The sequence below is a fragment of the Muntiacus reevesi genome, chromosome X (genome assembly GCF_963930625.1).
Source record: "Muntiacus reevesi chromosome X, mMunRee1.1, whole genome shotgun sequence".
In the NCBI taxonomy this organism is placed as follows: Eukaryota; Metazoa; Chordata; class Mammalia; order Artiodactyla; family Cervidae; genus Muntiacus; species Muntiacus reevesi.
Window position 1 is genome coordinate 53,129,808 of NC_089271.1, and position 17,334 is coordinate 53,147,141.

The 17,334-nt window shown below is 39.4% G+C and overlaps 1 protein-coding gene across 5 annotated transcripts in view; it reads left to right on the forward strand.

The window, feature by feature from the left end:
- The first annotated feature begins 1,432 nt into the window (after nucleotides 1-1,432).
- CCNB3 (cyclin B3) overlaps nucleotides 1,433-17,334 on the forward strand; it is a 55,873-nt gene continuing 39,971 nt past the window's right edge. For all 5 annotated transcript variants that reach the window (XM_065915238.1, XM_065915240.1, XM_065915241.1 and 2 more), the window contains exons 1-3: nucleotides 1,433-1,545; nucleotides 5,406-5,534; nucleotides 7,798-7,884. In XM_065915238.1, the coding sequence (XP_065771310.1) occupies nucleotides 5,442-5,534; nucleotides 7,798-7,884 (180 nt within the window). In that variant the 5' untranslated portion in view covers nucleotides 1,433-1,545; nucleotides 5,406-5,441. The remainder of the gene's footprint in view (nucleotides 1,546-5,405; nucleotides 5,535-7,797; nucleotides 7,885-17,334) is intronic.

Here is a 17,334-nt window from a genome sequence, read left to right on the forward strand (position 1 = left end):
GAGATGTGGAATAATCAATTGGATTTATGAGTCTGGAGTTCAGGGCCAGCTTTTAGGTGATATTTAAAGTCATGGATTTATATGTGATAACCTAGGGAAATTAAAAAGAGGCAAGGGCCTGGGATCATGTGACTATTTTCCCTTTAATGTAAAAGCTATGAGATACTATCAGTAAAAGGAGAATGGACTAATAATAAAGGTAAAAATGTAGTTTAGTAGTAGAGTATCTGTATATGCAGGAATTCTTAGATTTCATTCCTGGCATCTCCACTTTTCTCTTTCCCTCCTCAGAACATAGAGCAGGGTGATAAACTCTTCAAGTCTTTTGTCAGTTACTCATATATTTTTTTCTAGCTCCTGGACCAAAGCAGGTGCTCAATAAATGCTGAATGAATTAATTAATGTACTAACGAAATAAACGAGAATACCAGTGGTAGTACCGCTTTGCCAAAATGCAGCATTTTGATATTGGGCAGTTACCAAGCATGGGGCTTCACCGGTGCCTCAGAGGTAAAGAATCTGGCTGCAATGCAGGTGCTGCAGGAGACATGAGTTTGATCCCTGGGTCGGAAAGATCCCCTGGAGGAGGACATGGCAACCCACTCCAGTATTCTTGCCTGGAGAATCCCATAGACAGAGGAGCCTGGCAGGCTACAGTCCATAGGGTCACAAAGAGTCGGACACGACTAAAGTAACTTAGCACGCATGCAATTAGCAAGCTACAATTTTCTTGTGTCTGTAAAATGGCAATAATAAAAGCACCTACCTTTTGGGACAATGTTTAAAACAATTTAAAAAGTTATAGCAATCAGCAAGAACTAGCGTTCAATTAATGTTAGCTACTATTAGCTATCTGCACTATGGGTGCTATCCATAAAATAGGGGCAATAATTTCTGCTCTGCTTCCATCACAAGGCCATTTGTGAAACCAGCAAGAGTTAACGTTTGACTCTATAAAAGCTTATTATTATTGTTGTTGTTATTATTTGGCTGCCCTGCGGTTTTCGGGATCTTGGTTCCCCCACCAGGGATTGAACCTGGGCCAGGGCAGAGAAAGCAGCGAGTCTTAACCCACTGGATCGCCAGGCAATTCTCCAAAGCTTATTAATATTTTAATTGCTCTGGACTTCACCACGTAATGCATCCACTCTCTTCATCCTCCGGCAGGGTTATTTAAAAAAAAAAAAATGAAAACACATCTTTAAAGGGACCCAGTACTTCCTTTGTCAGTCCAGTCCGCTCCAACCAATGGTACTCGAAACCACGCCCCATTGGCAAGTCTATTAGCCTCAGAGTTCACTTTGAAAATATCCAGCCCGCCCCTCCTTGCTAGGCTGGCGCAAGTCTCAACGGCACGCTGATTGGCCCCTGCTGGCCAATCACCACTGCTCTTCCTCCTGGGCTGTACTTTTCAAAATTCGCTTGGATAAATTGAGATAGACGCCGGTTGCGGCAACGCGGAGCATTGCGGTCATTTCCCTGGCCTCACCTGGCCTAGGAGTGCGTCCGTGATCTTTCCTGTTCTGCCCTCAATCTTGATATGAGGTAGGAGCCTTTGAACTTGTACTACTTCCTCGAATGTCCGGCTCTGTCGCCCGCGGGTGGGTCCTTGAGGCTCACTCCAGTCCCTGTAACTTTTTTGTCTGAATGAGTCTTCCCACGAAACTTTTGCTTTCTCCTGTCAGTCAGCAGCCTGCGGAGAGAGTCCTGTCCGACGTTGGGTAGGGAGTGTGTATTAGAGGGTGAGATGGCAAAATACACAAACAAAACCCAAACTGGTTCCCGGCTTTTTAAATGGAGCTCCCGCTGCGCATCCCTGAATCAGAGTACATTTCTGTAGTCTTTTCACAAGTGAAGCTGTACAAGATCAATTTAACCTACAAAACGTACTTAAGTTAGAGAATGCAACGTGAGGGATATCTTAAACTACAGGTTGAAGGATATGAAGGGGGATGGAAACGTGTCTTTTCTCCCTTGTTTCCAGTCAGTCCGTCAGTTGTGTGCTCAATCGTGTCTGACTCTTTGCGACCCCATGGACTATAGCCCGCCAGGCTCCTCTATCCGTGTAATTTTCCACGCAAGAATACTGGAGTGGGTTGCCATTTCCTCCTCTCGGGAATCTTCCCCACCCAGGGATCGAACCCAAGTCCCTTGTGTCTCCTGCATTGGCAGGCGAGTGCCTTACCACTGCGCCACCTGGGAAGCACCGTTGTCTCCACTAGCTAGTGATAGAAGAGAGTTAGTGAGACTTAAGATTTTCACCTTCAGTCCCATCCAGCTCAGGCTTTGTCATGGCTCTCTGCTGTGGTCCTCCTGGAATCCTAGAATGTCAGAGGTTGAAGGGATCCAAGAACAATGCTTCTTAAACTTTAAAGTGCATACAAATCACCAGGGGAAGTTAACTTCCACTTTCAGATTTGGTAAAGCCTAGCTTGGTGAGTGAGGTTTTAAATTGCTAACAAGCTCCCAGGTGATGCCAATATTGCTGGCCCATTGACGATGGTTAAATGTCCAGGAGACTCTAGTCTCACTGTCTCATTTTCTTAGGTGAAGGAAGGGAGCCTGGAGAGGGAAAAGGGACCTGTCCAATGTCACTCAGCCAGCTAGGGACAGGATCAGAACTACACTTTAGGCATCCTCCCCAGCTTAGTGCTGCTTTCGTTGACATCATGCTGCTTTCTCTCCCCAGTGTCTTGCTGTCTGTAATCTGCCTTTGTATATAAAAAGAAGTTGCTACTGTTTCCTGAGACTGTTCTGATCTACAGTTTTGGACTTTGAGCGGTTGGGCTTCTGAACAAGCCAACTTGTCCCTGTGTGGGTTTCAACACCAGCCCTGGGATAGCTGGTGGAGCCTTTAACACTCATCAGCAGTGGAAAAGGAAAGTCTGGAAAGTGGAGAGGATTCTAATTTTCTTGTCTAAATAAGGCTAAGGGTTCTGTAGGTAGTAGAAGCTGAGAGTGTTCTGCAGTGTCCTTTTATGAAAACATGCTTTTGGTGGTGTCAATCCTCTCCCCTCTCCTCGTGGCAGGAAAATTAGTTACTTAAGCCAGATTATTGTTCAGGATAATGAAAGTGATAAATGACCATCATCTGAAAACTGATTTTCTCTGAGGTTTAGTCATGCTGTGATGTCATCAGCCAAAAGTTTTCTGGCCTGTTGACTCCAGTTTGATTTTTTTCTTTCCACTTGAAAGATAAAGATTTCAGAACCCGAGTCTTTGGTCATCCATAGAGAATTGTATGAGGTGTGAACAATAATAGTGGAGTGAGTGGTTTTCATACAGTCCAGTTAAGGCTGGGTTCACTCAATTTAGCTTTATTTCTGCTTGGCTGAGTTTTGAGGGATGAAATGGAAAATGGGTTTGGATTTGGAGGAAGAGGAGGAGAGTAAGACGCACCATTTATTCTGAGGACGTACCAGGTTAAGCTTTGCACGTGCAAATTTACATTTGAGCCATACGATACCTCTGCAAGTAAGAGGTGGTGCATAGCTCTTTTGCAAATGAGGAAACTGAGGCTTAAAGATGCTTAACTGGCTGATTTAGAAGCCCAATTACTTCTTTAAAAAGAAGTCTGTGGTCGTTCTAACTCCTCATTACTCCTCATACTACCACTCTGTGGCCTTTCAGTTTATTCTCTGGGCTGTTTTGGAATCTTTTTCACATACAGAGACATCATGGTATTTTAGAAAAGAGCCCTGGAAAGAGCTGGGTGATCTATGCTGCTTAATAGTTTGTCCTGTGTAGTAAATAACTTTTAACTCATCTGAGACTATGAAGTGGAAAGAATTATACTTGCCCTGCTTACCCTCACAGCTTGGGGAGGATTAATTGACATAATAAATGTGAAGGCACTTATTTGTACTGACTTTTCCTCAACCAACAAAATGTTTAATATTGTCCATCCAAAGCAAAACCCAAGTTAGCCTTTCTTTTTTCTTCAACCTTTCTCTCAAACTGCAATCTTCTCTGCAGTCTTCACAGCATGGTCCCAGCCTAGCTCTCAGCCTCTTTCTAACTCCTCCCAACACATTATACTTCACACTCCAGGCACCTTGGATGTTTCCAAACCTGCTGTGCTCTACACGTTCAAGCCTCTGCCTGGGCTCTGGCTTTCTTTGCCTGGAAAGCTCACTTGTCTACTTGGGAACCTTTTTATCATATTAAGTCCAGATCAAATATAGTCTCCTCTGTGAAGCCTTCCTCCACCCCGTCTCCCACATGATTACTGACTTTCCATTATGTTTCTAAAGTGCTTTGTGTCTACTGTTAGTAAATCATTTGTCACATTTATATTTTGCTGTTAGAGCTGTGCCTGTGAATGCTTCTAGGATAAGATCCATGATTTATTTGTGTTTATCTCCATTGCCTGATGTATCTTGTACATAAATTTGTTGCATTGCCTTTAGGGTCTCTCTTAATGGAAGCCTGTTCTTTGTCAAATGTCATTGAACTTGGAGACTGAATATGGGTGGGTTCAGAAGGGCAGTTGTATCTGAGTGGGAAGGGTGTCTTTTATATTCAAGAACTGATTCCTCCTAATGTGCTTGTAAGACACTTAAGTGTATCATAAGACACTTAAGTATATCACAAGTTATGATTGTGAGTTCTTAGTTTAGTTTGAGAACTCACAAGCTAAAAGAACCTTAAGGAGTATAGAATGGGGTCCCACATTGAGGTGGGGTGAAGGTAGGACTCTCCTAAGTTCTGTAATGACTGTTAAATTTTTTATGTCAAATGATTTTCACCAAGTAAGTTCCTTCTGCTATTATCTTTTGTTTTGTTTTTTTTTTCTCCAGTATTATCTTTTGATTTGATTTTTTTTTTTAACCAGATGTCTGGAACTGGACTGCAGTTTCTTGATTGAATGCAGCCTAGAATATCCTCTGGCCTATTCTGCATGTGTGTGCGTGCAGTGTATTCTTTCGCCTTCTCTGTAGCATCATCATTGCTGGGGCCAGGACCCCATGCCTTTTAAAGAACATTAACCCTACCAGTGAGCCTCCATACTATGTGATTTGTCATGTTCTTGATTTTTCAACTGTTAATTTTCCTCTAGTGTTCCTAGGCCTAAGCTAGGGGCTAGGCCACAGTCCCAGTACCCACAGGGGGTGGCAGGCACTGTGCTTGGCTTTTTACACAGAGTTATCTCATTTAATTTGAACAGTGCCCTGCAAAGATGCATATACTTACCTCCATCTTGCAGATGAGATAACTGAAGCCCAGGGAGGTTAAGTCACTTGCCCATGGTTAAATGTGGTACAACCAAGATTTGATCCCAGATCTACTAACATCGAAGTATGTTTTCTCCTAGGGATGTTATGGAGAGACTGGGTTTTCTCAAGTATCTCCAGAGAATCAGTGATGTTTCTGGTGAATGTTTTAAAGAGTCTTTCTGATTGCAGCCCTGCCTTGGATAGATGCTGCTGAATCTGTAAGAAATGCCACTGCCACTACCACCCCAACACTCCAAACATGAGACAAGGAAATCTCAGTCCAGCATTGTGCCCAGTGATCATGAACCATCTGAAAAGGTTAGAGCAAGCTGTCCCTCCCAGTAGTGTCTCATTTAGCCTCTTTTCTGTGTTGGCTTACTCCCTATCCTCCCCTCTATATCTTTTGGAATACGTGTGGTTAATCTGAGAAAGTGAGAAGGCATGGCAAACCTTGTAGTTGGAGGAGACCAGCAAATTATAACTTGGGGAGAAAGCATAAACTCTTCTTTCCCTTAAGTGCATGGCTAAGATGAAGGGTGTCCTCCACAACTTTCAAAAGCAAACAATACTCAGTTCTCATTAGTGATCCCATTTAAACTCTTATTTTCTCTGACAGGCTCAAAGCACCTTGCCAGGTGGCTGCTTAGTACATCCTGGGGAGAGTATGATGATTAGGTCAACAAATGTATTATAATGCTTTTTACAGGCTATTAAATTTGAAGAATGGGTCCATTTTGAGCCTGTTGTTTTGACCTTGTGAATAGTTTGACATTGACATTCCGAGCTTGTGTTGGTCTGTGTTTGCCATCAGTCATATTTTAATCAGAATTTTACTAACACTGATGAATTGTTGCTAAGAAAGTGTTTCCTGGAGCAAACATCATTAGGCCAATTTAATTTCCTTGATTGGTTTTCTCTCAGTGCAGATAAACACTTTCTAATCATTTTCATTTTTGTCTCACTAAAATGGTTTTCTCAGAGGTTAGGGAAAACAAGTGTATTTTTCCTATGTAAATTTGGCAAGAAAGATTTGATATATTGATCAAATTTTTGTTCATATCAAATTTTATGATTAGAGTTGTGCCACTCTACATTTTCTTTTGTGGCAGTTATTTTTCCAAATCCAACTTTCTCAGGGTGTATTTTGCAAATATAAATTTTATAGGATTCAGTTTCACCATTAATTTTATTTGGGGCTGGTTATTTCTGCCAGTAATATTAAGTAGGAGTGGGATAGCAGACCATAGTTAATTTCTTAGCTAATTTGTGAGAAAATAATTTATTCTTCGCTAATTATTTCCATTAGGATTATTTATCATTAACTAGATGAAAGACTAATAGTTTACTTATTTCTTAGCTTGAACCGTTAAAAAACAGAAGTAATTCTTCTCAGCTCTTTCAGGATTGCTCCACTGTACTAGAATTGGTCTATTGTAATATGAATCCAATTCTCTAAGTTTCTAATCACTTACTGTGTCATGTACTAACTGTACATAATGTAAAGAGAGAAACAGAAAATAAATGGTCTGACCTCAGTGTTCTGTTTCACATTGTAACAGCTCTCTGACATAGGTAAGGCAGAGTTCTCAATTCATAAAGTAAATCTGATACATAGGACACGTTCACCAAACAAAAACTGTTAGGGAATAGAGAAACCCTACAGTGTGATTTACCTTAACCTTTAACCCCATAGAGATAGTCTTGCTCATTTGGTAGTGGGATAAGGCATTTCAGATAAACACTAGCTAGAAAGAAAGCTCCGTTTGCTCCAAAATATTCACCCTGCCTCCTTTTCCCCATTCCTCCTTTGTATACACTAAAAGGGATAAGTATGAATTACCAAACTCCTTTCTTAAAATACAGAATTTTCCTTATGAGGTTTGAAATCACATTGGATCATATATTTTAAAAATACTATTTCTGCCCATTTACAGTTTATATAAACTTTTAAAAAACATGTATTCTCTTATTTGATCCTCAAATAAGTAGGTCATCTTTCCAGTCTTACTGATGAGAAAATTGAGGTTCAGAAATTAAGTGACTTTTCCAAGGTCAGTCACTAGTAAAGGACTGATCCTGGATCAGTATCTAGGTATGTGTGTGATTATCCTTATTGAGAATGTCTTAAATCAACTACTTAACATAAGAGACACTTAAATTTTGTTAAATTATTGAACTAATTTACCTGGGAATGTCCATATTAAATTAATGACTGGGAGTTGCCAGGTGGTGGTGAAGGTCATGATTAATCTTGGCTAGGATAGCCATAGATATGAGAGGAGTAAGAGAGAAAATTAGCTTCACCAAGCTATTTTGCTCATTTTAAGAGTTACACTGAAGGTTGTCCTGTCTCCTCACAGCCTTGTCACCATCATCAGTGATTATTACCTCCTTCAGGGACTCTCTAAGCAGCAGTGAGTGCCAAAACTTTCTTTTGTTGTAATTTATTAGGGTTTATTATAGGTATTCCCAATTGCTTGGCGGTTCAGGCATTTCCTTGTTGAGCTCCAAAGATGACCTGAAGTCCCTGAAAAGACTGTTCACAATTGGATATACTCATTTACCTCTTTTATTTTTGTAGAAAGATGAGAAGTACCAAGCAAAGATATCTCCATTTTCACCTCAGGGACCACTCAAAAAGAGATCAGCTTTTGAAGATCTCACCAATGTGAGTATGCTAGACTAATCCTATGGTGTTGCATAAGGTTCAAACAACCTCTTCCTTGAGGGACCTTTCTAGTTTACCAAACCTGACCATCTGTAGAATGCTGAGAGCCAATTTTATTTGCTGAGAGCCAATTCCAATTTTCTTTGGAATCAATGACCCAATTTCAGAAACTGTAGGGGCTTTTCTGCTGGCACATACCATCTGTATTAATTGGTGGAGCTCTCTGAAAGCAGCAGACAGAATGATGACCAGATGTGAAATTGTAGATAGATATAAGAACTATGGAATCTTGCATTTAGGTAAAGTCCAGAGATGGCTCGACTGGCTGCCTTGGCCTTGGAGGCAAGTGTCAATACTATGGTGGATTCATTGTAGTCTAGGGCAGTGTTTATCAGTTCAGGCACTATGGGCATTTTTGAATAGGACAGCTTTTCTACTGTGTAGGATTGACTGCAACCAGCATTCCTGGCCCCTGGCATTAAGTTCCAGCAGCATCCCAGTCATATTGACAATCAAAATTGCCCTCTGATGTACAGAACCATTGATGACCACAGTTCCATTATCTGGTTTTCGACTAGGGATATCTAGAAACTCAATTGTGACTAGAATTCTTGAGTTTACTTCGAAGTTACCTCCCTTCTGGTATTATTAAGGTACTAGCAAAAAATAAAATTTAATAGTTAGAATGTTACTAATTGAATATAGGTAACCTTTGGTCTTAGAAATCAGTAGTAACTGATACCTCCTGAGTGTCTACCACATGCCAGGCACTATTCTAAGCATTGTCCCATGTATCCACCCACTTAATACTCATAAAATCCTATGAGGCAGACACTAAAACTATAACCCCTTTACAGATGAAGACTTGGCTAGTGTTGGTTTTGAAGTGCATTTTATCTAGGATACAGAACCCTAGTGAGGCCTGTCCTGCCCTCTGTAATAGAGTGTCCTTTTGTGGCTACCAGAATTCTTACTTTTACTAGATAATATTTTACTGCCTTGGGCAGGCTTGGATAAGCATTGGCAAAGTTATCTTCTTTATATCTCTGCTCTTTAGATGCCATGTGACCACTTTTGTGTTAAACCAGTCTTTCCCCCATGCAGATTACAACATGTGTAATTGTGTTACAGCTTTCTGCATAATCAGATTTACTATATACTGGTTGAAAGAGCTGCCGCCCACACAGACCTGTAAAGTTAGATTCATTTCCTGACTTATTTTACCATGGCTCTTGAAACTGTTGCGATAAGGTAGTCACATGAGTCGGGAGCAGATGCAGCCTGTCTTAGTGTAGTTTCCCTTGGCCTCCAGAGTCCCTGATGGCAGTGCAAAGAAAAGTCTAACAGCATATGAGAAACTTCTCTGCTGTGTCTCAGTACTTTTTTGTTTGTGAAATTTATGTCATCATCAGTAAAGAACAAACAAATTAATAGGAAATACATGCTAGGACTCTCCTGGTTCTCCAACTGAATTCACCATCTGTTAGGTCACATACTCTATGGGTAAGGAAAGCAAGGCATCCCTGGGAAGTATCTCTGCCTCTAGCTTTTCAGAAGCTCAGAAAGCCCATTTCCCCTTTTGCCTTCAAGTTCTGGTCATTTTGAATTGTCTTTGGTGCTTTCCAGAGAAAGTTCCGTCATTACAATATCCTAGGTCATTCCAGGATTGAACATTTCTGCAGATGTCTGAGCTCATCTCTTTGAGGGTTGAGGACTCCTTTCTCTCTGAATTTTGGGGGTTCCCTTTATGATGATTTGCTCCTTCCTGTCAGTATTACTATGTCTTCATGTCCCCATATCTGTCTTCTCCTCAGCATTCACCACAGTGAGGTTCTGGCTGGTCAAAGGAGCTGATCTGTTTTAGTTATTTAGTCTGCTATGAGTTCTCTTTTTTCCCTCTCCTTTATCCTTCCAGCATGGGAAGGACTTTTGATTTGTTAGAGCTGATCCTGAGCCATTGGATGAGGAGATAAGGTCTATTTCCTAAATTCTTTTTTGTCAGTAGGATTTTCATCTCTATTTTACTATTTCTCGGTGAAAGAATTATGGGGAAATACTGGTAAAGATCCCCTTGAACTTAGATCTGAAAATATTAGTGCTTTGAACCTTCACATATAGCAAGTAGAAAGTTTCACTCTGGGAATTAGAGTCTCCACCTCTCTCCTGCCAAGAATGTACATCTTTTCCAATTGTGGATCTCGGCTGGACACAGAAGGAGTTTGTAAATCTTTAGGTGAAATTCAAATACAAACTGTGCCAAACTCTTTGAAGAGCAGAAGTGGACAACAACCTGAGGGCCTAAGAAAAAATTATCTGCTGGATTGTTGTAGCTTATTATGATATGATGATACAAAGGCATAATTTTTTATATTTCATTTGGAAATAATTTCAAATTTATAATAAGTTGCAAAAAGAATAATACAAAGAACACACATATACCTTTTACCTAGGTTCACCTATTATTAACATTTTATCTCATCTTCTTACATACATCATGGGCCTTTACCCCTAAGTACTTCAGTGTATATTACCTCAGAGAAGTACTCTTATATAACTGTAGTGCAGTCAACTTCATAAGTTTACACTGATGTAATGTTTTTATGTAATTTGTTGCCCATATTCCCATCCTTCCCATTGACTTTGTAGTCAACGTTATAAGCATTTTTCCCCCTCCAGGGAAGGATCCAGTCTAGGGTTGTTTACTTGTCATGTCTCTAGCTTCTTTTAATTTGGAATGCTTCCATAGCTTCTCTTTGTTTTTTATGACATTTCTGAAGAATAAAGTCCCACTCAACCCCCCTTTAAAAAGTAGAACATTCCTCATTTTATGTTTTTCTAATGTTTCCATGGGATTAGATTGGTGTTATACATGACTAGAGTACTGTATAGGTGATGGTCTGTCCTTAGGGTATCACAGCTGGAGGCATACAATGTCCATCTGTCACTCATTGGTGAGGTTAATTTTGATCACCCAGTCAAGATGTTGTCTGGTTTCTCTACTGTATAATGACTGATTTTTTCCCTCTTGCAACTAACAGTCTGTGGGACACACTCTTAAGAGCCTGCAAATAACTGCTTTTCATCAACATGCCCCCTAGATTTAGTACCCAGATGATTTTTGCCTAACCCAGCCTTTATGGCGATTTTTTCAGCTGTAGCTCTTGCTCCCCATTTACCAATCTGCCCTTGGCATTCTATAAGCAGAGCCTTCCCTTCTTCCCTGTTTATTATTAATATAGACTTATGAATTTTTATTTTTCAGTGGTTTGTTGTTCATTATTATATTATTTTGGTGTTCAAATTGTCCCAGATTTGGCCACTAGGGTCCCCTTGAATCTAATTATTGTGTCTTTGTGACATACTCTCATCATTTTTTTGAGCATTTTCGTTCCAGCATAACAGGATATCTCAGACTCATCATGTGCCTATTTTTATCTCAGACAGGGAGTCAACTGTTTTTCCAAAGAATTCCTGCTCCTTTGAGTGGGGAATAGTACTAGAGACCAAGATCTCAGTGCTAGGTGTGCTACTGAGGTATCTGCTTTTTCTGCCCTTTCTGTAGAGAGAGTTAGGAAATATCTGGATGTAATACATATATTTGTTGTTCTTTTTTTTTCTTTTTTCTTTTTTTTTATTTTTCAGTGGGTTTTGTCATACATTGACATGAATCGGCCATAGAGTTACACGTATTCCCCATCCCGGTCCCCCATCCCACCTCCCTCTCCACCCGATTCCTCTGGATCTTCCCAGCCCACCAGGCCCGAGCATTTGACTCATGCATCCCACCTGGGCTGGTGGTCTGTTTCACCACAGATAATATACATGCTGTTCTTTCGAAACATTCCACCCTCACCTTCTCCCACAGAGTTCAAAAGTCTGTTCTGTACTTCTGCGTCTCTTTTTCTGCCCTGCATATAGGGCCATCGTTGCCATCTTTCTAAATTCCGTATATATGTGTTAGTATACTGTAATGTTCTTTATCTTTCTGGCTGACTTCACTCTGTATAATGGGCTCCAGTTTCATCCATCTCATTAGAACTGATTCAAATGAATTCTTTTTAACGGCTGAGTAATATTCCATGGTGTATATGTACCAGAGCTTCCTTATCCATTCATCTGCTGATGGGCATCTAGGTTGCTTCCATGTCCTGGCTATTATAAACAGTGCTGCGATGAACATTGGGGTGCACGTGTCTCTTTCAGATCTGGATTCCTCAGTGTGTATGCCCAGAAGAGGTATTGCTGGGTCATATGGTAGTTCTATTTCCAGTTTTTTAAGAAATCTCCACACTGTTTTCCATAGTGGCTGTACTAGTTTGCATTCTCACCAACAGTGTAAGAGGGTTCCCTTTTCTCCACACCCTCTCCAGCATTTATTGCTTGTAGACTTTTGGATAGCAGCCATCCTGACTGGTGTGTAATGGTACCTCATTGTGGTTTTGATTTGCATTTCTCTGATAATGAGTGATGTTGAGCATCTTTTCATGTGTTTGTTAGCCATCTGTATGTCTTCTTTGGAGAAATGTCTGTTGAGTTCTTTGGCCCATTTTTTGATTGGGTCATTTATTTTTCTGGAATTGAGCTTCAGGAATTGCTTGTATATTTTTGAGATTAATCCTTTGTCTGTTTCCTCATTTGCTATTATTTTCTCCCAATCTGAGGGCTGTCTTTTCACCTTACTTATAGTTTCCTTTGTGGTGCAAAAGCTTTTAATTTTCATTAGGTCCCATTTGTTTATTTTTGCTTTTATTTCCAATATTCTGGGAGGTGGGTCATAGAAGATCTTGCTGTGATTTATGTCGGAGAGTGTTTTGCCTATGTTCTCCTCTAGGAGTTTTATAGTAATTTTCTGGAAGAGTCTTTAGGGTTTTCTATGTAGAGGATCATGTCATCTGCAAACAGCGAGAGTTTCACTTCTTCTTTTCCTATCTGGATTCCTTTTACGTCTTTTTCTGCTCTGATTGCTGTGGCCAAAACTTCCAACACTATGTTGAATAGTAGTGATGAGAGTGGGCATCCGTGTCTCGTTCCTGATTTCAGAGAAAATGCTTTCAATTTTTCACCATTGAGGATATTGTTTGCTGTGGGTTTGTCATATATAGCTTTTATTATGTTGAGGTATGTTCCTTCTATTCCTGCTTTCTGGAGAGTTTTAATCATAAATGAGTGTTGAATTTTGTCAAAGGCTTTCTCTGCATCTATTGAGATAATCATATGGTTTTTATCTTCCAATTTGTTAATGTGGTGTATTACATTGATTGATTTGCGGATATTAAAGAATCCTTGCATTCCTGGGATAAAGCCCACTTGGTCATGGTGTATGATTTTTTTAATATGTTGTTGGATTCTGTTTGCTAGAATTTTGTTAAGGATTTTTGCATCTATGTTCATCAGTGATACTGGCCTGTAGTTTTCTTTTTTTGTGGCATCTTTGTCTGGTTTTGGAATTAGGGTGATGGTGGCCTCATAGAATGAGTTTGGAAGTTTACCTTCATCTGCAATTTTCTGGAAGAGTTTGAGTAAGATAGGTGTTAGCTCTTCTCTAAATTTTTGGTAGAATTCAGCTGTGAAGCCATCCGGTCCTGGGCTTTTGTTTGCTGGAAGATTTTTGATTACAGTTTCGATTTCCTTGCTTGTGATGGTTCTGTTAAGATCTTCTATTTCTTCCTGGTTCAGTTTTGGAAAGTTATACTTTTCTAAGAATTTGTCCATTTCATCCAAGTTGTCCATTTTATTGGCATAGAGTTGCTGGTAGTAGTCTCTTATGATCCTTTGTATTTCGGTGTTGTCTGTTGTGATCTCACCCTTTTCATTTCTTATTTTGTTAATTTGGTTCTTCTCTCTTTGTTTCTTAATGAGTCTTGCTAATGGTTTGTCAATTTTGTTTATTTTTTCAAAAAACCAGCTTTTTAGCTTTGTTGATTTTTGCTATGGTCTCTTTAGTTTCTTTTGCATTTATTTCTGCCCTAATTTTTAAGATTTCTTTCCTTCTGCTAACCCTGGGGTTCTTCATTTCTTCCTTCTCTAATTGCTTTAGGTGTAGAGTTAGGTTATTTATTTGACTTTTTTCTTGTTTCTTGATGTAAGCCTGTAATGCTATGAACCTTCCCCTTAGCACTGCTTTTACAGTGTCCCATAGGTTTTGGGTTGTTGTGTTTTCATTTTCATTCGTTTCTATACATATTTTGATTTCTTTTTTGATTTCTTCTATGACTTGTTGGTTATTCAGAAGCGTGTTATTTAGCCTCCATATGTTTGAATTTTTAACAATTTTTTTCCTGTAATTGAGATCTAATCTTACTGCACTGTGGTCAGAAAAGATGACTGGAATGATTTCATTTTTTTTGAATTTTCCAAGACCAGATTTATGGCCCAGGATGTGATCTATTCTGGAGAAGGTTCCGTGTGCACTTGAGAACAAGGTGAAGTTGATTGTTTTGGGGTGAAATGTCCTATAGATATCAATTAGGTCTAGCTGGTCCATTGTATCATTTAAGGTTTGTGTTTCCTTATTGATTTTCTGTTTAGTTGATCTATCCATAGTTGTGAGTGGGGTATTAAAGTCTCCCACTATTATTGTGTTACTATTAATTTCCTCTTTCATACTTGTTAGCGTTTGCCGTACATATTGCGGCGCTCCTATGTTGGGTGCATATATATTTATAATTGTTGTATCTTCTTCTTGGATTGATCTTTGATCATTATGTAGTGTCCTTCTTTGTCTCTTTTCACATCCTTTATTTGAAAGTCTATTTTATCTGATATGAGTATTGCAACTCCTGCTTTCTTTTGGTCTCCGTTTGCGTGAAATATTTTTTTCCAGCCCTTCACTTTTAGTCTGTATGTGTCTCTGGTTTTGAGGTGGGTCTCTTGTAGACAGCATATATAGGGGTCTTGTTTTTGTATCCATTCAGCCAATATTTGTCTTTTTGTTGGGGCATTCAACCCATTTACATTTAAGGTAATTATTGATAGGTGTGGACCCGTTGCCATTTACTTTGTTGTTTTGGGTTCACGTTTATACAACCTTTCTGCATTTCCTGTCTAGAGAAGATCCTTTAGCATTTGTTGAAGAGCTGGTTTGGTGGTGCTGAATTCTCTCAGCTTTTGTTTGTCTGTAAAGCTTTTGAATTCTTCATATCTGAATGAGATCCTTGCTGGGTACAGTAATCTAGGTTGTAGGTTATTCTCTTTCATTACTTTCAGTATGTCCTGCCATTCCCTTCTGGCCTGGAGCGTTTCTATTGATAGATCAGCTGTTATCCTTATAGGAATCCCTTTGTGTGTTATTTGTTGTTTCTCCCTTGCTGCTTTTAGTATTTGTTCTTTGTGCTTGATCTTTGTTAATTTGATTAATATGTATCTTGGTGTGTTTCGCCTTGGGTTTATCCTGTTTGGGACTCTCTGGGTTTCTTGGACTTGGGTGGCTATTTCCTTCCCCATTTTAGGGAAGTTTTCAGCTATTATCTCCTCGAGTATTTTCTCATGGCCTTTCTTTTTGTCGTCTTCTTCTGGGACTCCTATGATTCGAATATTGGGGCGTTTCACATTGTCCCAGAGGTCCCTGAGGTTGTCCTCATTTCTTTTGATCCTTTTTTCTTTTTTCCTCTCTGCTTCATTTATTTCCACCATTCTATCTTCTACCTCACTTATCCTATCTTCTGTCTCCATTATTCTACTCTTGGTTCCCTCCAGAGTGTTTTTGATCTCATTCATTGCATTATTCATTTTTAATTGACTCTTTTATTTCTTCTAGGTCTTTATTAAACATTTCTTGCATCTTTTCAATCTTTGTCTCCAGGCTATTTATCTGTAACTCCATTTTGCTTTCAAGATTTTGGATCATTTTTATTATCATTATTCTAAATTCTTTTTCAGGTAGATTCCCTATCTCCTCCTCTTTTGTTTGACTTGGTGGGCTTTTTTCATGTTCCTTTACCTGTTGGGTATTTCTTTGCCTTTTCATCTTGTTTAGATTGCTGTGTCTGGAGTGGGCTTTCTGTATTCTGGAGGTCTGTGGTTCCTTTTTATTGTGGAGGTTTTACCCAGTGGGTGGGGTTAGACGATTGGCTTGTCAAGGTTTCCTGATTAGCGAAGCTTGCGTCAGTGTTCTGGTGCGTGAATCTTGATTTCTTCTCTTTGGAGAGCAGTGGAGTGCCCAGTAATGAGTTTTGAGATGGGTCTATGTGTTAGGTGTGACCTTGGGCAGTCTGTATGTTGACGTTCAGGGCTATGTTCCTGCGTTGCTGGAGAATTTGCGTGGTATGTCTTGCTCTAAAACTTATTGGCTCTTGGGTGGTGGTTGGATTCCGTGTAGGTATGGAGGCTTTTGGACGGTCACTTATTACTTAAAGATCCATGTAGTCAGGAGTTTTCTGGTGTTCTCAGGTTTGGGGCTTAAGTCTCCTGCCTCTGGATTTCAGTTTTATTCTTCCTATAGTCTCAGGACTTCTCCAACCATACAGCACTGATAATAAAACTTCTAGGTTAATGGTGAAAAGTTTGTCCCCCGTTAGGGACACCCAGAGAGGTTCACAGAGTTACATGAGGAAGAGGAGAGGGAGGAGGGAGATAGAGATGAGCAGGAGGAGAAAAAGGGGGACTCAAGAGGAGAGAGACAGATCTACAAAGTTGTCTGATCCCAGAGTGTTCTCCGTAGCCCAGACACCCACAAAGATTCACAGAATTGGATTGGGAAGAGAAGGGGAAAGGAGGAAATAGAGGTGTTCTGAGGTAGAAAACAGAGAGTCAAGATTGGGAGAGAATAATCAAGACACTCCTGAATAAAAATGGGAGCTGAATATTGGATTCTTAAATGTTCACAATTTATATCATATATTGAAAAACAAAAATTAAAAATCTAGAGTAGAGGTTAAAAATACTATATTAAAAACAAAAACCAAAACATACAAAAAATTTTAGAAATATATATGAAGTTTGGTTTAAAAATAGGGCTTCTCTTCTTTTTTTTTTTTTTTCTGTAAGGTTATAGTGTATTGAAAATGAAAATTAAGGAGTAGTAAGAGGAGTACTAGAGGACTTTAAAAGAAATAAGAGAAAAAGAAAAATAGAAAATAGAAGAGAAGAAGAAAAAAGAAAAGAAAATAAAAGGAGAAAAAGAAAAAAAAATTGTTTTACCTAATTAAAAAAATCGTAAAAATCTATGAAAATGAAAGTTAAGGAGTAATGGGGGAGTAATAGGGAGTTTTAAAGGAAAATAAAAGAGAAAAAAGAAAAAAAAATTTTTTTTTCTTATTTAAAAAAAAAAAGAAAAAATATATCTAGGAATTTCTCTGGAGCTGTTGCGGTCAGTGTGGGTTTGGCTCAGTTTCAGATATCTCCTCGTTCCAGCTTACACTTCTCGATATCCACAGGCCCTTCCGGTGAAGTAGGTGTTTTCTTCAGGGATTTTAATCTGTTGCACTGGTCCCTCCTGAAGCGGTTCCCTTT